At 53.9% G+C, this 21,650-nt stretch overlaps 8 protein-coding genes across 8 annotated transcripts; 7 read left to right on the forward strand and 1 right to left on the reverse strand.

The window, feature by feature from the left end:
• The first annotated feature begins 26 nt into the window (after nt 1–26).
• PHACADRAFT_122666 (uncharacterized protein) lies at nt 27–3,094 on the forward strand. The gene is made up of 5 exons (XM_007396635.1): nt 27–545; nt 611–766; nt 821–1,514; nt 1,571–1,713; nt 1,770–3,094. Exons 1-5 carry the CDS (start codon nt 75–77, stop codon nt 2,772–2,774), a joined length of 2,469 nt encoding a protein of 822 aa, XP_007396697.1. The 5' UTR covers nt 27–74; the 3' UTR covers nt 2,775–3,094.
• A 597-nt stretch (nt 3,095–3,691) lies between these two features.
• PHACADRAFT_196429 (uncharacterized protein) lies at nt 3,692–6,432 on the forward strand (the record flags this gene model as incomplete). Its single annotated transcript, XM_007396636.1, has 5 exons — nt 3,692–4,288; nt 4,342–4,497; nt 4,558–5,260; nt 5,322–5,464; nt 5,524–6,432. 5 exons carry the CDS (start codon nt 3,692–3,694, stop codon nt 6,430–6,432), a joined length of 2,508 nt encoding a protein of 835 aa, XP_007396698.1.
• Nucleotides 6,433–7,451: 1,019 nt separating this feature from the next.
• PHACADRAFT_122672 (uncharacterized protein) lies at nt 7,452–9,766 on the forward strand (the record flags this gene model as incomplete). The annotated part of the gene is made up of 5 exons (XM_007396637.1): nt 7,452–8,003; nt 8,053–8,211; nt 8,263–8,953; nt 9,005–9,147; nt 9,200–9,766. Coding segments are annotated over exons 1-5 (2,037 nt in total), but the record flags the coding sequence as incomplete, so codon positions are not given.
• A 762-nt stretch (nt 9,767–10,528) lies between these two features.
• PHACADRAFT_257539 (uncharacterized protein) lies at nt 10,529–11,853 on the forward strand. The gene is made up of 4 exons (XM_007396638.1): nt 10,529–10,827; nt 10,885–10,967; nt 11,020–11,156; nt 11,213–11,853. Exons 1-4 carry the CDS (start codon nt 10,761–10,763, stop codon nt 11,796–11,798), a joined length of 873 nt encoding a protein of 290 aa, XP_007396700.1. The 5' UTR covers nt 10,529–10,760; the 3' UTR covers nt 11,799–11,853.
• A 402-nt stretch (nt 11,854–12,255) lies between these two features.
• On the forward strand, nt 12,256–13,263 carry PHACADRAFT_122677 (uncharacterized protein; the record flags this gene model as incomplete). Its single annotated transcript, XM_007396639.1, has 5 exons — nt 12,256–12,342; nt 12,397–12,483; nt 12,538–12,579; nt 12,631–12,738; nt 12,789–13,263. Coding segments are annotated over exons 1-5 (792 nt in total), but the record flags the coding sequence as incomplete, so codon positions are not given.
• A 35-nt stretch (nt 13,264–13,298) lies between these two features.
• On the forward strand, nt 13,299–15,034 carry PHACADRAFT_257541 (uncharacterized protein; the record flags this gene model as incomplete). Its single annotated transcript, XM_007396640.1, is given in 5 exon segments — nt 13,299–14,178; nt 14,239–14,692; nt 14,726–14,890; nt 14,906–14,910; nt 14,961–15,034. Coding segments are annotated over 5 exon segments (1,416 nt in total), but the record flags the coding sequence as incomplete, so codon positions are not given.
• A 1,051-nt stretch (nt 15,035–16,085) lies between these two features.
• Nucleotides 16,086–16,899, forward strand: PHACADRAFT_257543 (uncharacterized protein). The gene has a single exon (XM_007396641.1). The coding sequence runs from the start codon at nt 16,247–16,249 to the stop codon at nt 16,805–16,807; it is 561 nt and encodes a 186-aa protein (XP_007396703.1). The 5' UTR covers nt 16,086–16,246; the 3' UTR covers nt 16,808–16,899.
• Nucleotides 16,900–17,049: 150 nt separating this feature from the next.
• PHACADRAFT_257545 (uncharacterized protein) lies at nt 17,050–21,430 on the reverse strand. The gene is made up of 6 exons (XM_007396642.1): nt 21,092–21,430; nt 20,506–20,819; nt 20,293–20,443; nt 18,699–20,242; nt 18,140–18,563; nt 17,050–18,084 (listed from the first exon to the last, which is right to left on the reverse strand). The coding sequence occupies exons 2-6, from the start codon at nt 20,637–20,639 to the stop codon at nt 17,671–17,673; spliced, it is 2,667 nt and encodes an 888-aa protein (XP_007396704.1). The 5' UTR covers nt 20,640–20,819; nt 21,092–21,430; the 3' UTR covers nt 17,050–17,670.
• Between the last annotated feature and the right edge of the window lie 220 nt (nt 21,431–21,650).

The following is a 21,650-nucleotide window of genomic DNA, read 5'->3' on the forward strand; positions in this document are numbered from 1 at the left end:
GGATCGAACACTGCTCACACTCTGCCCAAAAGCGAAAAGCTGTCACTGCATCCATGTGACTTGCGACCAACCAAATGCGACACGTTGTCCTCGACGACATGCAAGAGACCGTGTACCAAGCCGAATGGCAATGGTTTCAGCAGGCGATCCTGCGTGCTTCGCACCACAGCTTCGACATGAAGGAGATCATGAAGACACTGACCAACAAAGGTGTCTTGACCTCGGTTCATAATCAAGCTCGCTGGTCGGCATTCGCGAACTGCCCTCCGGCAGTCGACCCGGATGACGAGGACACGGTCTTCGCGGTGCTACAAGATATCATCTCGGCCATCCGTGGGTCGAGCAACATTCGTGTGAAACGAGAGACCAACTTCCTTTGCAAGCCGACCACGGTGCCTTCCTCCTCCACCAGGGACAACAAGTCGAAGCCCGATGGCTACTTCGTGGTCAACGACGACAGTGTGGACAAGTCGGCTCCCAGATGGATAGACATAGCTGTTCCTGCAGAGTTCAAGAAGAAGAATACTGACGAGTCGAGGAATCAGGTAAGCGCTCTCGCATTTCTCGAGTGGAGTAAAGAGTCGTGAACTGACCCACACCACTCTGTCAGAACGCCACGCAGATCTTGTGGTCTCTGACACATATCATGCGGGAAGATCCCAGGCGTCGATTCGTCATCGGATTCACCATCGAAGACTGTCGGATGCGGCTGTGGGTGGCAACTCGGTCGGATGTCTTAGTATCTTATCCCATCGACTTCTTGACCGTGCGTGACCATCTGGCCATATATCTGACTCTGCCATACTGATTCCGTCCGCAGGATATCGAAAAGGTTATCGACTTTGTGTTGCGAATATCGTTTGCCCGGAGAGATGAATTAGGCTTCGACGACACAATCGTGCGACTGCCGACACTGGACAGCTGTGGTGGCCCTCAGTACGAGATCTTGGTGAACAAGAAGTGGTATCGAACGCAGCGTCTGATCTCGAACATCGGAGCGGAGGCACTACGCGGGAGAGGCACTCGGGTGTGGGAAGTCAGGGAACTGGACAGACGGGGAGGGAAAGAGATTGGGCCACGTTTGGTTCTGAAGGATTCGTGGGTCGACGCGGATCGAGATCGCGAGGCGACGATTCTCGAGAATATTCGCAAGTCAGCGACGACGGACGTGCAACGTGAGGCGTTCGACACCTACTTGCTGCATGCCAAGGATTCTTGGGACGTTCGCACTGCTGGGAACAAGGTTGATAGTACGCGCAAGGTGATCTGCCGCCGACCACTCCCTCCAGCAATGAGAGCGATGGCCGTGAAGAAGTATCCGGACGAAGACAAGACGGTGGATGTGACGTTACCTCCTCAAGGCGCCATCGCAGGAACACCATCGGAAGGACCAGGACCTGTCACATTCGCTACGAAAGTTCATCATCGGATCCTATTCAGTGATGTGGGCAAGACGATCATGGAAGCCGGGACGCTCGGGGCCGCATTTCAAGTCCTCGCAGATGTCATTACGAGTGAGATTACATGTGTCGCACATCCATTCGCGGGCTAATTCTTGCTCTTTCACTAGTCCTGAGGATTCTGCACCAATGTGGATGGGTCCATAGAGATGTTAGTGTTGGAAACGTTCTCATCGTCGACGACGGTGGGATACTAGCCGACGTCGAGTACGCCAAGCATGAATCCGATGATAGGAGCCATGAAGTGCGGACGGTACGTGTCAATTTATGACCATTCTCCTTGAGCTACCGTCTAATTCCAGTTGACAGGGTACGGCTTATTTCATGGCGGTCGAGGTTGAGCAGCACAGATATAGGTTTGACATGGAGACGGGACAGCCCACGAACAAAGGGATTTCCTCGTCGCCTGACAACCAGGAGGATCCAGAAGATCCCGATGCGGAGACTGTCCGAGCAATGCAACTCCGCAAGAAGCGGAAACCTGCGCTCAATTCACGATTGTTGTCCGACGAGGAGGAAGACACGAGGCCTAAACCGGATGCCTTACTCGTCATTTACTCCATGCCGTTCAGACACAATCCACTACACGATCTGGAGTCAGTCCTATGGATAGCTCTATACATCGTCCTCTGCTCGACTATCGAGAAGTGGGACGCGGATCTCCCCGACGAAGAGTGGGCCAACTACTCCCTGGAACGTAGCAGGCTTGCGGCGAAACTGTTCAACGACAGCCTTTTTCGGGCCGAGGTGGTAGGAGGCGGGAACGCATTCCGCTGGTCACTTCCCAAGCTACACCCCACCCTCCAGGCGATCTCCAGAAAGCTGAACGAGTACCTTGTGGAACTGGTCGGCCTCTACAGGTCTGCTGAACAGCAGCAATTGCGAGCCGCGAACGAAGCTGCCTCTGTCGACAATGCAACGGCAGGTCCAGAGGCGATACCGTACACGGTCGCGTACACAGCCAAGTTCTACAAGAAGGCGACTGGGATCTTTTCGAGCATTTGGCAAGAACAGCCGTTCCGCGCCAAGGAGAAGGAGCACATAGTCTTCAAGCCCAGGACGACCCTTCTCTCCGAGCAACAGAGAGAGATGATTACCGTACTCGAGACTGCCGGACAGCCTACCACGATGGCTACGGTTGCGGAGGAAGATGATACGGACTCAGAACCGCCTAGGAAGACCAGAAAGCTGAAGCATCCAAGACCCGAGGAAGTGGCCGCCGCGTCGCGTCGCGGCAAGATGCGTCAAGATCCACGGCAGAATCGCGATACGGTCAGCAGCAGTGCGGCTCTCGGTGTCGAGCACGCCGAGTGACTGGAGACAGTTATATTGGGCATCATCTCCCTTGGCTCGTGTTGCAGTGGTAAGAGCCGACGTACCCTACTTCCCATCTCCACTTCGCCAGATTCGTATCGTCTATCTATAATTTTCGATACTTTCTACATGTACGTACTCAGCATCTTCAGAGGTCCTAGGGGGTTTAGATTGTTTAAGCAAAAGTGGCGTAGTTAGTACCTGGCCGTCGCCAGCGGGCGCACGATGTTTGGCCCGTCTGCAACACTTCTGTTCGTTCGAATGTGTGCACACGGGTCTGGGTCAGCCTTTGAATTATCTGATAAATTATTAAGAGACATTTCACTTTTCTCATGCGAGCATTGATTTATCGTGCTAGCGATTCAGAAAGGGTTGGGATTTGGTGGCGCAGGGCGTATCAATTTCTGTTTATGGATGCCGAAGCTGCCGCTCCAATATCGAGAGCAGCACGCCGAAATGAAAGGAACAGATCGCTATAATATCGCATGCATATACATTCGTATAAAAAGGGGAATATGTTGCAAATACACCGCCTCCGACAAAAGGTGGCGGCCACCTGGAGGCTACGACGGCCTCGGACCTCTCCGACTCCCAGACTAGCACGCCCAACGGACACAACAAAGGCATTCCTCGAAACATCGCATGTATTTTGGTACATCTGTACACGGGCTAGAATATGACGCGAACACCGCCTCCGACGAAATGTGGCGGCCCTTTTGCGGAGTTGCAATCGAGCGTTCCCACATTTGGTAGTAAACGTTCAACCGGCCTTTGTTCATTTCATCCACGACCACCCTCTGCCACTTTCCACGCATGGTTTCTACTCACCTAAAACGTAGTGCGATGGCAATGGCCACTTGCTATGAGTTTCATAAAATGGGTCGAGCAAGATGCGAGGTCCCAATACCCTCCACACCATGGCTGGACTACCCCCGCGTACGCCTAAACGTTCGCTCCCCATTCCTACTATGCCTGATATCGGACCATCCCCGATTCAAAAAAAGGGTTGCACCAGCGCACCTACAGATCTTGCCACTGAAGGCCAGAAACACCTCATGCTCGATGACCTGCAGGAGACTGTTCCGCAGGTAGACTGGGCGTTCTTCGAGGACAACATTCTCCCTCCTCTGCCTACCTCCGTTAACTTGGATGACATCGTAACCAATCTGGTGGAGAAGCAAGCCGTCGCACATATGCACGGCCAGATGGTATGGGCGAAATTTGAGCTGGGCTCTCCCAAACTCTATCAAGGTGGCGAGGATGCTATCTTTCGCAGAATGGTGTCAGTTGTCGCCGCAGTCAAGGATGCGACAGGAGACACGAAGAAGGCCAGGAGGCTGTTTCGTTGCAATCCCAATGCAACTCCTACGTCCGAGACCAGGGACAACAACACAAGACCAGACGGCTACTACGTGCGAAACGATGTGGCCGCGAAAGACAGGATTCCTCGCTGGAGTAACATCATCGTTCCTGCGGAGTTCAAGATCCACGATAGACATGAAGACGTCAATAGAGTGAGCTTCTCCCCTTCAGTTTCGCATGAGCTTACCCATCCCGATATGATTAGAACTGGGCGCAAATCCTATGGTCACTTAACCACCTGATGCGAGAAGACCCGACCCGTCGGTTCGCGATTGGGTTCACGATCGAGAACACTAACATGCGTTTATGGTTCGCCAGCCGGTCCGACGTCTTAGTCTCTTTGCCCGTCAACTTCATCACGGTGAGTAATCCCTTCTAGTGTCCAGCGCGCAGTTCTGACTTGTGGCCACGACTTTCCCAGGGAATCAGGCGCGTATCCGAGTTCTTCTTGCGCATATTCTACGCCGAAGACTATCAGCTCGGCTTTGACGAAAGTATGAAACGTCTTGATACTCTCGATGCTTCGGGACGTGTCCAGTACGACATTCGAGTCAACGAGACGATGTACCGAACTCAGCGGCTCGTCTCCTCCATAGGCGTCGAAACGATTCGCGGTCGAGGCACGCGCGTATGGGAGGTGAAGGAGCTGGACGGGCACGGGAAGGAAAAGCCGGGCTCCGTCATCGTCAAGGACTCATGGGGAGACAAGAAGAGGCGTCGAGAAGAGGACATCAATAAGGACATCCGCGACACCGAGACTATCGACGAACAACACTCGCAGGTGCTCAATGGATGCTTACTCACTTGTCTCAATTCCTGGGACGTCACGGTCGACACATCCACTGGCCGGAAGATTGACAGCACTCGCGAGGTTATGTTCTGCGGGAACGACCCGACATACCTTGACACGGTCAAGGTGAAGAAGGATCTCGATGCGAGTAAGCGGGTTGCCCCGAAACTCCCGGCACAAGGAACCTTGTCGCAGTTGAGTACGATTGAGCCTAGTCGCTTCGTGTACGGCGAGAAGATTTATCATCGCGTCGTATTTGCGGAGGTGGGCACAACGATCATAGAGGCGCAGACCCTCTCCCAGGTCTTCAAATTTTTATCCAATATTGCCATAGGTGCAAATTGCTCTTTCGTATAAGACAGATGGACGGTCTGCTGACAGTAAGCCTTTTACAGCTCTTTATGGCCTTCACAGCGCCGGCTGGGTCCACCGCGACATCAGTGCCGGTAATATCATCATACACGAGAAGGACGCGAAGCTCGGGGATGTGGAATATGCGAAACAAGAAGCTGATGACACCCGTCACGATGTGCGGACGGTGCGTACAACTGTAGCTTGAACATATGGTCCTCTCTTTCTTATGACTTGATTGCTTAGGGCACTGTGTTCTTCATGGCGGCCGAAGTGGACAGTGGCGAATACCTCCTTCTCGCTCAGCCGAACCGTACCGGATTGGTTCCCATTCCGGAAGGAAATATCATCGAACCGAAACGACGGAAAACATTCAGGCTACCTACTTTCAGCGATGAACAGAAGCCCGGACCTTCGCACGGACCAGTCTGCGAGCCAGCCGACATGCCACAGCAGCCCAAGATAATATTTAAGCATAATCCTCTGCACGATCTGGAGTCGCTGTTCTGGCTAGCAGTGTACCTTGTTCTCTGCACAGTGCTCGAGCGGCCCCCTGACACCTTGGAGGGCGACTGGCAGAAGTATACAGATGCACATGACAAGCTCGCCGCGGAGCTCTTCCATGACATTGTCGCGAGAATCACCGTCGTGACCACCGACTGGGGCTTCGCGCCCAGGCTGAATGGCCTCCACCCGCGCGTCCGCGCGATCTGCCAGGAGCTTGAGGTCGTCCGTTCGGCGCTGACGCAGGCATACAAGTTGGCCGAGCGTGACCCGTCCTATCTCACCTTCGAAGCGATCATGTCCATCGAGCTGGCGCTGCCCTCGGACCCAGAAACTTCCATGCCCCTGCACCACCTGTTCGCGTCTCAGTTCTGGTCGATCTCTGGCCAGCTTGGCGGAGAGCACGACATCAAGTTTGAGAAGCGTCTCAGCCTCTCTGGACAGAGGCAGCTGATGGAAGCTCTCCTGGCCAAGGAGACTGCGACAAAAGTCTCCGGCTCGCGGGCCGGTCAGGACGTCGAGTCAGAAGAGTCGAGCCGTCCACGGAAAAAGACCAAGGTTCTCAACCCGGCTGCTCGCGAAGCGTCCGAACGATATAGACAGAGGCTCCGGAAGCCGGGGCCTGTCAGTGCGAATGCGGTCGGGTTGTGATATCGGTTGGTAAGACGTAGACAGGTCCTTCTACCTCCGTGTCCTTGGCATGTACATCGCTTGTATTGTTGTAGGAATTACAGTGTCTGTGTGCATCAGGTGTCGTGGCAGATACTGACCGAGCAGGGGTAGTACTATGGCCTTAAATGCCGTTGACTGCGAATCGTTCGCTGATGACACAGGTCGGAGATGCACAAGATTGTGCTCTGCGTTCAGATTGTGAGTATTTATTAGCCCAAACGACGAACAGTGGGCCGCCGGGTGGAGATGATATCTTGCAGCACGGTGAAAACCGTGTCCCCGTCTTCCGGGTCCGCTGCTCGAGGGCGGTTTGCGAATGCCGACCAGCGAACTTGGTTATGATCCCAGGCCAAGACACGTTTGTTGGTCAGTGTCTCTATAATCTAGCCGGCGACCAGTGCGCTGGCGTGTCGGGAATTGTATCTGCATCGTACAGCTGCACTACATGGCGCCGATGCCGCAACGTAATTCCGCCGGTCAGAGACTGTCGAACATCGATCTAAGGACAGCAATCACTTCTGGACTCCAGATGTAGTATACGGCGCGGCGGGGCTTGGTGGCGCAAGGCGCATCAATTTACGTTTACGGAAGCTATGACGGCAACCTCAATTTTGAGGCTAGCCGCCGTCCCAATGTTAATATGAGCAACAAAGCATTTCTCGAAGTATTAATTATGTTCAAGCTCTATGTTTTACATAGATGCCAGAAAGTATAACAAGTGCGCGGCTGCTTCCGACGAGAATGCGGTATGCGGAGCTGGAATTGAGTGTTCCCAGATTGGGCTTCAACTTGTCTTGTTCCTTTCATCCACGACCGCCTGCGGCCACTTCTCCTCGCATAATGTCTAACCCCTTAAAACGTCGTGCAGCGGCCATGGCCACTGCCTCTGAGCCTCATAAAACGGGACAGGAGAGACACAAGTCTCCGACATCCCCATCATGGAACCACCCCGTACGCCGTCGCGTGAACTACCCCTCCGAGTCCTTGCGTCTGATATCAATGATACCCCCTGCCTTCAAAAGGTGGTTCATAGTGCTCCTCAAGGTCTGGCGACCAACGCCAGTCGTAATGTCATGCTCGATGACCTCCAAGAGACAGTGCCTCAGGTCGCTTGGGAGTACTTCGAAGACTGTCTTCTACCTCCCTTGCCGCGCGACGTCGACATAATGGCAGTCGTAGACGCACTTAAGAAAACTCCCGCAGTCATATCCCGGCAGAATAAACTCCTGTGGGCTGCCTTTGCGAATGGGACCCCGAAATCGCAAACGGACCGTAGCGAGGACAAGGTTTTCTCCGCCATAGAGAAAATCGTCGTCGCGAGCAACAAGGCGCTCAAGAAGGTCTCCAGTCACTCCAAGAAGTTGACGGTGCGATTCAAGTGCAGGCCTACCACTGTCCCGTCATCAGAGTCGAGGAGTAACAGATCCAAGCCGGATGGTTACTTCTTACTGAACGAAGGAAGGGCCGTGGACGAGGTGCCCCCGAAATGGCAAAATATTGTTGTTCCCGCTGAGTACAAGAAGGGAGACGACGTGTCAGACCTGAATGCAGTATGTCTTGCACGATACGCAACTGTTCAGGATACCGATATGCTCTCAGAACGCCAGTCAGATCTTATGGTCGCTAACACACGCTATGCGCGAGGACGCAAGACGTAGATTCGTATTCGGGTTCACGATTGAGAATACGCGTATGCGGCTGTGGTTCGCCAGTCGCCAGGTCGTGCTAGCTTCGTATCCCGAGAACGATTTCACAACGGTGAGCGGTCTCTCAAGTGGTCTCTGATAACTGTTGTTCATTCACGTCCAGGCCATCGGGCGCGTCGCTGGATTTTTCCTGCGCATTCTGTATGCGGAGCGGCATGCACTGGGATTCGACGAGACGATCGTGCGACTGCCGCCCGGAGAGGGTCAGAGCGACGTACCATACGAGATAGAAGTCGGCGGCAAGTGGTACCGGACGCAGCGTCTGATCTCAGCCATTGGGGCCGAGTCCATCCGTGGCCGTGGCACGCGAGTGTGGGAGGTCAAGGAGTTGGATGGGCCTGAAGGAGCGGAGATAGGGCCGTGTATGGTGCTCAAGGACGGTTGGCCCGACTACGATCGCGACCGCGAAGAAGTGATCCACGAGAAGATCCTGGACGCTGCAGAGAAGAGTGGCCAGGTCGAGACACTGAAGAAGCACATGTTGACTGTGCATGCGGCCTGCGACGTTTTGGTCGAGGGCAGAGTGGACGATACGCTTGCTGTCATGTGTCGTGGAGAGGCACCCCCTTATGGCGAGACGCTAGAGGTTAAGAAGGATCTGGAGGCGAAGAAGACTGTGCATGAAGACCATCCTCTCCAGGGAGCGATGCCTCGGCCGTCCGACGAGATCAAGAGACATTTTGCGTACCACCGGAAGGTGCATCATCGTATCATCTTCGAGGAAGTTGGAACGACTATCATGGAATCAGAGACAATCTCCTTCGCGTTCGATATTTTGCAGGAAGTCGTTGAAGGTGTGTTGTTCCTTGCCTTGCAACTTCGTTCGTCGCTAACCTCTCTTGCAGCTCTCAGGGCCCTGCACAGCTGTGGCTGGGTACATAGGGATATCAGCGCCGGGAACATCCTCATTGTTAATGATATCGCCAAGTTAGCAGACCTGGAGTACGCGAAAGCCGAAACTGATAATAGGACACATGACTTACGAACGGTATGCCCTTTAGGTAATCATGTTTAACATCACTGATAATAGATTGCTTTAGGGCACTGCATTCTTCATGGCCGTTGAGGTGGAGGCCGGGACATATCTCTATGGTCGCGCTGGTCGCGAGATTCTACGGACTGTCTTAGAGGAAGGTACTGTTGGCGCAAAAGAGGCCGGACCATCGGAAAAGATGGCGGCGGACAAAAGAAGAAAGCGGTGCGATCAAGATAACGACGCAGAGGACAAGCGGCGGTCGGACTCCTTGTCTACCCCTGCTCTTGCCCCTAGACCGGCAGCAAGAGTCGTTCGAAAGAGGCCTTTCAGGCAGAATCCTCTGCATGACCTCGAGTCCGTCCTCTGGCTGGGCCTCTACGTCCTCTTCTGCTCTGTCTTCAAGCGGTTCGCAGATTCGGATATGGCTGATGAACAGTGGACAGACTGCATGAAACATCGCAAAGAGGTCGCCGCCAAACTATTCAACAGTCATGCGTTCAGGCACCAGGTCATCAGCACGTCGAACGTCTTCAGCGAACAACTTCCTGGGTTGCATCCACAGCTTCAGAAGATCTGTCTAGTTCTCGAAGCGTTCTGCGAACTGTTGGTATCCCGTTACGCCGAGGTGGAACGAAAGCCAGGTCCGATTCCCTTCGCCTCCGCGGTCACCGAGGAGGTCTACGAGGACATGAGCAGACTCTTCGGGATTATTGCGGACAACGACGAGTACTGTCGCATCAAGGGCAAGCACATCCGGTTTAGCAGGAACCCGGATGATTACTCCCAGCAGCGCGAGGAGATGCAGAGTGTTTTGAACGACATGTCACAGGCTCCACCACCCACGGCTTCTGGACTCGACGCTGCCGCAGACGAGGACTCTGGCCCTCCGGCAAAGGTTCGCAGGATAGGTCTTGGCTCGGCAGACGTGTGGGATGGCAATCTTCCGTTCCACCAGAATCACCGGAACGCTCTCAGCGATAGTGTTAGAATCACATACAAGTGCTAGAATATGTAATGCTGTAGTGACGTGGACTTTGCGTTAATATTATCATGTAATATGTCTTTGAGATCCTGAGGTCGCCTTATCAGCCAATAAATCAATGCCTAACCTCTTCGCTATATTTAAACGGGCGTTCTTGCTGCACGTCACTACCACTTGGACATGAACTCTTAGTCGAAGGTGATCTGGTATCGTAACACGGATTAAAGGCTTTCGGTTCGCTGGGAGTTGCCGATGAACGCCACGAAGCCTATGCCTCCTTTCCGATATTAACCGCCGCGAGTGTGGGCCTCCTCTTCCGACATCGTCTTCGCATCCGCGATGTCTCCTCCACTCTCTGGATATTCCATGTCGTGCTACACCTTCCTCCATGTTGAAGGTACCACCAATCAAGCTGGAAAAACTCTGGCAAGGCCTTGTATCCATTCTTCAACAGCTCTCCCCACGTCCTGTCCGGCAGCAGGTTCCAACCGGTGACCTCTGATATCTGCGTGGCTGTCAAACACACGTGCAACTCGCACTTTTGGGAGAAACTAGACCGTTTCGTGAGCTCTGGTTGCCCCTTGTCCAGCACGTCTAAGCTGCCGGTTGGGCGTAGTCACCGTTCCCACCTACGACAGCCATCATGTCAATAATCCCTCCAGACATGGCCAACCAAACTTATCTGACTGTACACGCCCTGTTGGCTGGAGGTCTGTGGTATCCTTATAGACAGGTCTTTCAAGATAGCGTGCATGAGCCATCGGAAGTTGGGTCGGAGATCCCCTTCATCGCTTTCCTCATCACGCACCCTACACATGGGCGGACGTTGTTCGACTTGGGCATGCGTAAGGCGAGTATTCTGTCGATAGCTCGGATGCATTCCTGATCGACAGCAAGGATAGCATGCGAAAGGATGGCCGCCTGCAGTCAAGCCAATCTTAGACGAGTACAGAGTGTATGGTTACTGTGGCGAGGACATAGTTGATGTGCTGAGGAAAGACGGGGTCGATCCGGCAGAGATTACGAAGATCATCTACAGGTGAGAACACATGCTATGCTGTCCGTTCTGGCCTAATCGCTGAATTCGGTGCGCAGTCACCTCCACTGGGACCACGTCGGCGATCCGACCCCCTTCACGAACGCCGATATCGTCCTCGGCTCTGAAGCCAAGGTGCTCCTCGAAGACGCGTGGCCCTCTAACCCAGACAGCCCGTTCATGGCGCTCCCGTCGAACATGCACGTAGACTTCATCGACTTTGCGGACCTGAAGAAGAAGGACAAGCAGGTCGCGCCGTGGGGACCGTACGAGCGCGCGGTCGACTTGTACGGCGACGGGTCACTGTACCTCGTCGACTCGCCAGGGCACATCCCGGGACACCTCGCCGCGGCGGCGCGCATTGGGCCAGACAGCTTCGTTTTTCTCGCTGGCGACACATGCCACAATAGGCTCTGCTATTCTCCCGGCGAGCGACTCATCAGCGAGCGTGGCCATCGTGACATCGGGTCGGCGCGGAAGACCGTGAAGCGGCTGATAGAACTGGATGCGAGCTACCCGAACGTCGTCGTCGTCATCACGCATGATAGCCTGAGGAAGGAGGAGATACCGTTCTTCCCAGAGTCTGACTTGAGGAGTTGGGCAGAGAATGAGATTGAGAAGCGGGGGCGGAAGCGGAGTACATGAAGTCGACTACTACGTTCTAAATTGACCAAGGCACTGATACTTGTGTATAGTCTCGCCGAATTATAGGACTCTACTCCCTTCACAGTTACGCGCGTATGCCGGGGCTGTTCCTGCTTGGCGTTGCCTTGCGGCACACGCCCTGCAATTTGCTCGGCTGCAGATACACCAATGAGATTGATGGTTTCGGCACGTCTTGTTTTCATAGTATGATGTCTCAGTATCAGCGGCAGTCACGGAAACGCATACAACTCGGGAAACAGCGCTCTGTTCCATCCAATATGTGGAACACTCAACCGCAGATGTTCCCCGGTTGCATACTCCTCTCCTGTTCATCTCACAGCTCACCATCTTGCTCGTGATATTGGCGATGGACATCGAACGTACCCACACAGTGAGCGTGCTGATGTATCTCTTCGACATGTGGGGCCTTCTCTGATCAATCTTGCAGGTCTACACTGGTGCAATGTCAGTCTTAATGCCCGGAGATATTAACGTAGCGTCGACCGGAGAATCGAGCCGCTACCCAGAGCCTTTAAGCATGCTAGTAAGTACTAATATTCACCCATAAGACCTGCCTATATAACTCTGTCGTTTTAAGCCTGAGGTAGACCAGGGCTCCGAGCCCAAAATCGCCTCTGACGGGGCAGGAGCGCCTTCTCCTCACAAGGACTCAGATCCAGCAAGGGTATGTGGTTTTCTGCAGCCTGCTTGGCACATTCCGATCAGTATCTACATACAGCTTTCTTCGCATCGCGAAGAGCTCAAGCGTCAGGACTCCTCGGTACGTTGTACATGCAATCTAGGCAGACGCAAGGTTAAATGACACGTATAGCAACCGGAGGTCAAGTCAGCGTGGACCTTCCTGCTCGACTCAGCCGAGGAGTGCGATCAGATCAAGACAGGGAAGTGGAAGGGTGAACTGGATAACATCCTCGTTTTTGTGAGCTTGCGTACAGCTCCTTCGACTTACGAATACTAATTCGAATCTAGGCCGGCTTATTCTCTACTGTCGTAACTGGATTCACAGTCGAGTCATTTTCCTGGCTGCAAGAAGACCCCGCGGATACGACCAACAGATTGCTTCTGCAAATGTCTGCCCAGATGGCTTCATTCTCCACGTCTCCCGGCTTCATCAACTCCACCGCTCCGCCCGCACCGCAGAATATTACCTCAACTGTCTTTCAACCAGATAGCACCGACGTGACTATCAACATGCTATGGTTCCTTAGCCTTACCCTCAGTCTCCTCGCAGCATTCTTCTCCATCGCCGTCCAACAATGGCTTCGCGCTCTCCCCCTCCCGGGGCATCTACCTGTCCTCGATAGCATTCGGCTCTGGGAATACCGCACCGACCAACTCGTTCTGTGGCAATTGCCGAATATTATCATCCTCCTGCCCGTCAGTTTACAAGTCTCCGTCGTCTTGTTCCTGACAGGTCTCTACCAACTCCTCCGATCTCTCAACCACCCAATCACAACTGCATATGCCGTGGTCGCTGGAGCGCCCTTCTTCCTGTACGCTGCCTCTTTACCTCTGCCGCTTATCTGGCCGCATTGCCCATACAAGTCGCCACTCGTCCCCTCATTGGTGTTTTTCCTGCGGTGGTGCATAATATTACTTCTACTCCTAGCCATGTTCTTGGTTGTCATTCCTTTCTTCGCTATCAGCCTTCTTATCAAGATGTGCAGCTCGGAGGACATTGCAGACTTCAATATGAAAAGGCTGGGTCCTGAGCGTAGCTGGGACTGGGCGGCCGAATTAGTTGCGCGATACGTTACAGCTGCATTCGACTCCGACCAGGACTTCTGGGCCAAGCAGGAGGTCAAACAGTTGGCGAGGAAGGAGGAAGGAGATACTATGCACGGCGGGGGTGGTGCGCTGGCACGGGCACCTGCAGCCGTTGCGCGCAGCCAGCTGGACCGCCTCGAGCCTTGTCTTCTGTCGCTCCCTGTTCCGGAGCGAACGCGCGTTATGGTGCAATGGATGTCGTTTTACTTCGGTGTCAGCGGCGAAGACTTTGCCCTATTGGACCACAGGTCGCCGATTGCCCTGAATATTTTGTCTAGGGTCAACCGTGCTTTCGCTGACACGTACCATCAATTCTTGCTCAAGACATTGCCGGACGAATGGTCATCTCGCGACTGGGTATACAAGGACAAGGACATGGCCTGTATTCTCATTTTGTTAACTTGGATATACAAGGCCGATTTCGCCAGTCAATTGCGACCTATCTGGGTCCCGTTACTGATCGAAATATGTGAATCACAAGGTACCGGCCTCGATCTCGTCAAGTCGAGCAATGATTACGACGTACTTCGATATCCCACCGTATGCCTCTTTGAATCTACCGTGACAGGTCTACATAAACCCAGTTCGATCGGTACGTTCTCGTTTTATATTGACACAATGACCGGTCCTCATTAATGTCCTGATATGTTAGAGGTAGACCGGATGGTCTCACTGGCAACCAAACGTATCCCGCGACTGGTAGAGATTAACCAGCGGTTTGAGAACGGCTACCTCGAGCAAACAGTGGACATGGCGCTCGGAGCTGTCGCCGCGTCTCTCCATGCCGTTTCGCAAGACGAGCATGCCACGTACGACAAGCCACAGAATATCCGTCATCTGCTAGAGGAGTTCGATCGCTTTGTCGTCGCCCAACGGCAGGGAATTCGATATATGGCCAATTTATCCCTGAAGCAACCGGACCAAGTCTTGGTCGTCACTCGCAAGGCGATGAAATCCGTCGTGGACTCCCTCCTGGATCTGGCACAAGGCGATCGGCTACCCATCGAAATAGCTCAGGCACTCGCTCGAAATCTCATGGAGACCTGCAAAGAGCAGCGTGCGTTCGAGGACATCATGCCTTCCTTGAATCGCTTATCCGAAATAGTTCCAACCTCTACGGCTGCGATTTCAGCCCCTCTGATGCCAAATGCATACATCACCGACAGATTCTCGACCGACCCTTCTTATATCGCTTTCCCTGATCTCCCGTCGCATAATCCATCATATTCGCAATTGATGGCACGCGGGGACCGCGAAGAGACTGACTGGCTGTTACATCGGAGCACGAGCTCGATCCCCATGGTGCGTGTCGACCCTAGTACATGAGCATCTCACTCAAGTGTTAACTGCTTTCGTTGGCATAGCATACCTATCATCTCCCAGAATCATTGTCCGCAGACGGGGTTGAAAGTCCACGAAACCTGTAGGGTGTCTCCGCGTCCCACGCTCAGACAGAGTCTGTGGGCTGAGGATAAGATCTGCTGTATACGGATAGTACTATTGTATGACAGCTGTGCCACATTTGTAAACATTATGTATCAGCATAAGATTACATCAATTGCCATGCAAAGGCGGCGGCATTGATCTTGTCCGTAGACGAATAACCTCGAAAAAAAAATCCATCTCTGTTGTACGACGCCTCTACATGCCGCAGCTGCAGGCCACCGATATAAATGTGGTCTACGTGAATTCTACGCATACATGCGGACTTCGCGCTAAATTCGAATATGAAGTGTGAGAGTCGGGCGATCGTAAAGACGAACGCTCCTCGCTTCGTCTCCCGCGGGGCTGGCTCGAGTGAGACCGTGAGAACTAATCCGCCTTGCCCGACGGAGGCGCCTTGATAGCATTGGCGCATCAAACCTTCTTTTCGTCACGTCTAGGACTCCAACGCGACCTTCTTCAGCCCTCTCTTTCTCGCTCCCAAACACTTATGGCTGACTAACGCCAAGTCATGTAGCTCATTTTTGTGTCATTCCAGATCATAAATACTTTGCCGAACTGAGGCTACTTGGTCGGCTGCAGGCATCGTTACGCGGCTTTCTGCTGTACACACCAGGTTTTTCGTCGATGAAAGCGATAATTTCTGCGCAGAGATCCCGCGACGTTGCATACTCTGCCTGCCAGAGGCATTGACAGAGCGGTGGCCGAAGAGTCAAATAGCGACCTGGGTCCTGTGAGTGTAGTGAGTGCCATTATACCATTTCTCGAAAATGCCAATATTGACCTCCAGTTTCTCCAACAGGCTGAGAGCAACACGGACCCTGCAGAGTCACAGTCGCACACTGCCGGCGAAGCCGGAGCGCAGTCGTCTCAGAATCAGAATCCAGTACCAGCAGGCACAGAAGTGCATGTTCACATGAAAGCTGATCTCGCTGACTAATGGTACAATATTTGGAGAAATACTCCTCCACCTCGTGAGAAGCCCAGACGTTAGGATCCATCGGTACGTCTCTGGCACGGTTAGAGTGTGTACACGGCTAAGATTTGTGTGGCGACCAGAAGTCAACTCTGCAAACCATGGGCATGGTGCCTGAAGCTGCCGCTGTGCGCTTTTACGCACTTCCGCGAGAAGAGTATGCTGCGTATGGCGAGACACCTGTCGCCTCATAGAAGGATTTGGTCGTTTTGTCGGTGCCCAGCAACAGGGTACCCGGTACATGGAGCGGCAAGAGCAAGTTCTGATAATCATTCGCAAGGTGGTGGAGTCTATCGTGAATTCTCATTTGAGGTTGGCACAAAGCAACCAGCTTCCTATCGAAGCAGCTAGTCCGCTTATGCGACATCTCGTCGAGACCTGCAAGAAGCAGCCGGCATTTGCGGACACCATGCTCCCTTTGCGCAATTTCTCCCAAATAATCTTTATCCCCACCGTTGTGACTACTCCGACTTCAGCCCCTCTGACGCTTAATCCAGATTTTACCGTGGACAGCCCGAATTCGACCCTTCTGATGCTACTCTTCCTGTTCACTCATCTCAGACGACGCGTCAGACCCTCAAGTGGTGGCAGTTGGATATCGCGAGGACACTGGCTGGTTACTGGATCGAAGTACAAGCTCGATTCCCATAGTACGTCTTATGTTTTGCTCCTAGCGCGTCTGAATCCCTCCCGCTCGTTCCTGTGTTCAGTAAACCCGTCATTCCTGGAGATTGTCATTATCGGAAGAGGGCGGGTAGCCTACGGGATGAGCTGTTGTTCCTTAAGGGTGCCTCAACGGTAGTTGGAGCTTCGGAGCCTGTGAACTGAGAAAAGCTTGGTATGCTGTGCTTGTTGCTTGTATGTTCAAGCTGTATAGTAACGCGCAACGGCTGTGCTGCAGTTATGGATTTAAGCACTGTGGGTCCTCTTGCTGTCTGTTTCCTGAGTCGGGTAGCCGTGGTACCCATGCCCTAGAAGTGGCGCAGCCTCAAGCCATAGCTCCAGATGGACCCCGTTCAACGTTGTAGCACCACGCGCTTGAATAACTGACACTTAGATATATAAACAAATGCTGAATGTCCCTGAGCAGTCACAATGATAGACGCATAAGAAAAGAAAGCTAAACCGAACTGCTAGACTGCAAATGACGCGTATCTAAAGTCTACAGTCGGAGGCAAGCGAACACGGAGAGCAGAGGGAGCGGCGAGTGGACGGTGAGACGGATGATGGGATATGCGACCGACTGACTGTGCTGTATGAAGCTATTGATATATAAAAGAGCGAAGATTGAGCGCAAATTGAGGAGAGCAAATATAAATGAACGGAAGCAACCTGCAAAAAATAATAAGGGAGCATGCGACACGCATTAGTTGAGAGCTGCTACACGATATAATCAACGCCGCTCGGATCCGGCGCTCCCTAACACAAGGATACAGACACGCCCGAGGAGAATTATACTGGAGACATAACATATGACGATATGAGTGATCAAGATGTGACTGAAGATGAGAATTGCTTGTGGGAAAACGAGTGAGATTTGACGGACGCTGGACGATTCCGGGTAACGAACGAAGGTGTTTTGAGGGTTGGGCAAGGAATGAACCGAGTGAAGACCACATGTGGTCGATCCCAGGCGGTGAAAGGACATAGTACGCAACGAGTCCCCTATGCGTACTGCTGGACGTAGTCGCCGAGGCCGTCCATCGCTATCGACGCAGGGACACACATGGAACCGAGGTCCACAGCGCCATTGGCGTACATTGGCGTGCCCGTATGCAGGCCATAATCGTAGTACGTCGTGAGTTGCTCCTCCGGGTACGTCGCGAGTTGCTCCTCCGGGTATGTCGGCTGCTGTTCCGGGTAGGCCGGCTGTTGTTGCTCCGGGTACGCCGTCTGCCGCTGTTCCGATGTAAATGAGCCGTATGAGGTGACCTGCTGCTCGTACGACTCCTGCCCATAATGCACAGTCTCTGCCGAAGGAGAATCAAATGGCGCCGACTGGTCTGGGGCTGTTGGCGGGTGTACACTGCCTTGGCTAGCGCTATCTGAGTAACCGACGGCAAACCGGGCATTGTTCTGCTGCGGAAACCAGAGTCAGCTACAAGCTTTACTCGGGCGTGGTCGTGATACTTGCCATATTGCCTTGTGGATGCAGCGCGTACGCAAGCTCGCTTGAGCTTGACTGGCGGAAAGGCTGCATTTTGAGAGGATGGTGAGCCTCGACGTGTTGCTGGATATCCGTCTCGCTCATCTGTGCATAGACGTCCCCGTTAGAAGCATGTGGATCTTGGTCCGTCGATGGGTATGGCATGTGATGCTCTTGCGGTGCATAGTTGAACTGATCCTGAGTAAGGTATACGTTCTGCCCGCCGTAGATATCGTGCAGGTGTGGTGTGTACGCCGCCTGTTCAGGCTGAGCAATGCTCCCTCGTCGGCTTTCGGCAATTTCAGGAGGGATTTGATCAGACAGCCCGTCGTTCGCGAACGAGTGAGGCTGTGCTGTTCCCGCATCCGCAACTTCTAGCCTATCCATCCACTGCGGAAGGAATGTCGAAGCACTGAATATTCAATTGAAATCAGTAAATTGGAACCGGGTAAAGATGAAACAAAAGGAGCATCGACCCCATCATCGAAGCCAGGGCCCCAGGTGCCACGTAGCACGGCTAACTACATATAATAGATAGAGCACTCACAAGCTGCCTCGTCTTGCGTGGTCAAAACCCTCCGGCGCCTCAAGAGTCTCAGGCTTTTGCGCTTGGGCGTCGGCAGGCTCGCTCCGGTAGCTTGTCCAGCTGCTCACGCTTGCAAATGAGCCGAAACGGGACAGCGCATCGTATCCAGAGGAGTCCTGGCTGGTATCGTCGCCGTTCGGTCCGCCGCCAGAGTTGACCGAGTCGGCCGAATCCCGGCGTATAGGTCTGTCAACAACAGTCGAATGGTCTGAAGGCGGCGAAGACGCTACAGACGAAGAGATCGATGGTGAGCTCGAGGGGTCGCCGAACGAGAAGGACGGCTCGGGCAGTGGACCCGGGATCGGCGGCTGCACAATGCGTGACGGGACATGCATGCCGTGGCCGTAGCTGTGCATAAGCGACTGGGAGATGGGTGGTGGCGACGCGGAGCTTGGGGACGGTGGCGGCTGTGCGCCAGACGCGAGGGGCGACACGGGCGTGTCGTAGTTGAATGTCGGCGACGTCCCTGCTGGTAGCGTGGGCGCGAATGGGTTCGGATTCGTGAAGATGGAACCGGACAGCCCTGAAGACATAGAACGTGGCGACAGGTAAAACTCCTGAGACGACTCGCGGAACGCGGGCAACGAGTGCTTATGGGCGAGGGTAGGCCGCGGCGGGGCCAGGTCCCCTTGTGGAAAGTCGACGTTGTACTCCTGCATAACATTTCCGCGACGCTGAATACGGCTAGGTACGTCCATTGGGGCAAGCACATGCGGCATCGAGCCATGGCGCAGAAGTCCGATCCGACCTGGCGCGCTTTGAATGCTATCCAATCTGCTGGCTCCGTCGCCATTGGCCGCCGGAGCAAGGCTATGCATGTGAGATAGATTTGCGCCGTGGAATCTGTCGTTAGTTCCTCGGGCTAAATGCGCGTAGGGATGTGCGCCGAGGCGCTTAGCACTCATGTCAACGCTGCGTCTCCGCATTGGAAGATCAAAGGCATGCGGCTGTCCATTTGAGGCCGAGAGGAAGCCGCTGGTGCCGCCGCCATGGATGCTAGCTCGGGTGGTCCGGACAGGTAGACGGCCTGGCGACGACGCACTGGGTGTAATGGACAGGATTGGGAGCGATGATCGCCGTTGAGCCTGAAGTTCTGCGGCAGACGGCGGGGGTGTGCTTGACGGGTAGCCAGATGGCACCGACGCCTCGCGACTTGGAGGGCTTTGCACGAACGGTGACTCTTCATCCTGCTGAATACCTGATTCCTCGGGCGGTGGTGCTAAGCCAGCAGGAGTAGGTGAAGGAGAGGAAGCCGACGAAGTCGCTGGCGGTAAGGTTGCCGTCGATCCAGGAGAAGTACGAGCAGAGGACGACGCTTCGCCTGCTTTCAGAGGTTTGGATGATACAGGGGTTGGAGACGAAGACTCTGGAGCAGTAGACGGAGACTCAGGAGCAGGGGACGCGTTCAAGTTCACCGGCTTTTTGACACCCGCGCCGCCTTCTCTGACCTGTTCTGCTTTGCGCGCGAGATTCTTCTCTTTTGCTCGGCGATTTTGGAACCAGACCTGCGAACTTCTTGAGTGCCGTACCAGCGCATTATGATTGGGAAACGTACCTGGACACCTCGTGGTAACATTCCCAGCTCATCTGCGAGCTTTTTCCGCAGGCTAGCATTGGGCTTCTTGTCGTACTTGTAAACGTCTTCCAGGACCTTCAGTTGTGGCCGCGTAGTGCGTTTGCGGTGTTTCACCTCGTTGGGTTGGTATCTGTGTAGACATCTTGCGCATCAGATGGGGGCATATATGCAAGAAAATTGCAAGCGACTGACGGAAAGAACGTTCGTACATCCACTTGGGATGGGTCAACACCCGGAGGAACGAGAGATGGGACATAGGTTGTTGAAGCACGAAGGGAGGGAGGGCCGGGAAACATGTTGCCGTGTCCGTTGTTGTTCGGCTCCATGGCAAATTGGAGTAGACAGACCAGAAGACTGTAAATGAGGATTCCAATGAGGAGGAGAGTCCGTAGATAACAGGGCTAGTAGTAAGGGTCGAGAGTAAATATGCACGGTGTCTGTATATCCGAGTATCCCAGATGGAGTTGGCCTGCCTGCACTCCTAAGCAAATGACGAAGAACGAGGTCTAGCGGGAATACGAATGTCAGTCAACACAGAGTCGATTGGTGGGCACGAAAGAGGAGACGAGGACAGGGGGTCTCTTCGTCCCAGAGTGGTATATGGTTGTCTGGCGACGTCTCCCAAATGAGGCTGGTCAACGGTCGACAGCTACCGCAACACGCATTAAGAGACTCAACGAAGCCTGTGCGTAGCTCTGACGACCAGCCTAATCGTGTATGGCGAGGTACAAGCAGGTCGAAGTACAAGGACGCGCAAAGCGCAAAGCGTGGGACGCACCGATTACCCAGGATTCCAGATACACCCACACACGCGCCGTGTGGACTCAAACTGCCAACAGGTCGGCGTCGAACGTTGGGAACAAGCGACGATGACAGACTAGATGTTAGCGATGGATGTTCCTGTGAAACAGGCTCTTCGAGCTTTAAAACTTGAAACGGGGGGTAAGGAGCGATGTGAGTGCCGAACAGCAAGAGGTGCGAATAGCGGCCTCGGAAGAGGAGACTTTGCGCGTTCGACGATGTCTCGGGCTTGTTGGCGGGGTATATGACAGAGATGACAGGGAACAGACTGTGCTGGGAGACGCAGAAAGTGAGCACTGCCTGTGCCTTTAACCGCTGGCAGCCCCTTGCGCAAGTAAGCGCAGACCGACGATGATCACTGTTGGGAACAGCGCCGGCAATGCCTCGTTGTCGCAGATCAAGGCGTGAACGCGCTGTTGGACGTCAACGCCGCACTGGACTGAGTTGGGCGAGCGAGAAGAGTTCAAGTCGACTTCGAGCCTGCGCAGGAGGCAAGCCACGGACGACCGTGAGAAATCGGTATCGAAAAGGCACTG

This window comes from Phanerochaete carnosa (assembly GCF_000300595.1).
Source record: "Phanerochaete carnosa HHB-10118-sp unplaced genomic scaffold PHACAscaffold_6, whole genome shotgun sequence".
NCBI lineage: Eukaryota > Fungi > Basidiomycota > Agaricomycetes > Polyporales > Phanerochaetaceae > Phanerochaete > Phanerochaete carnosa.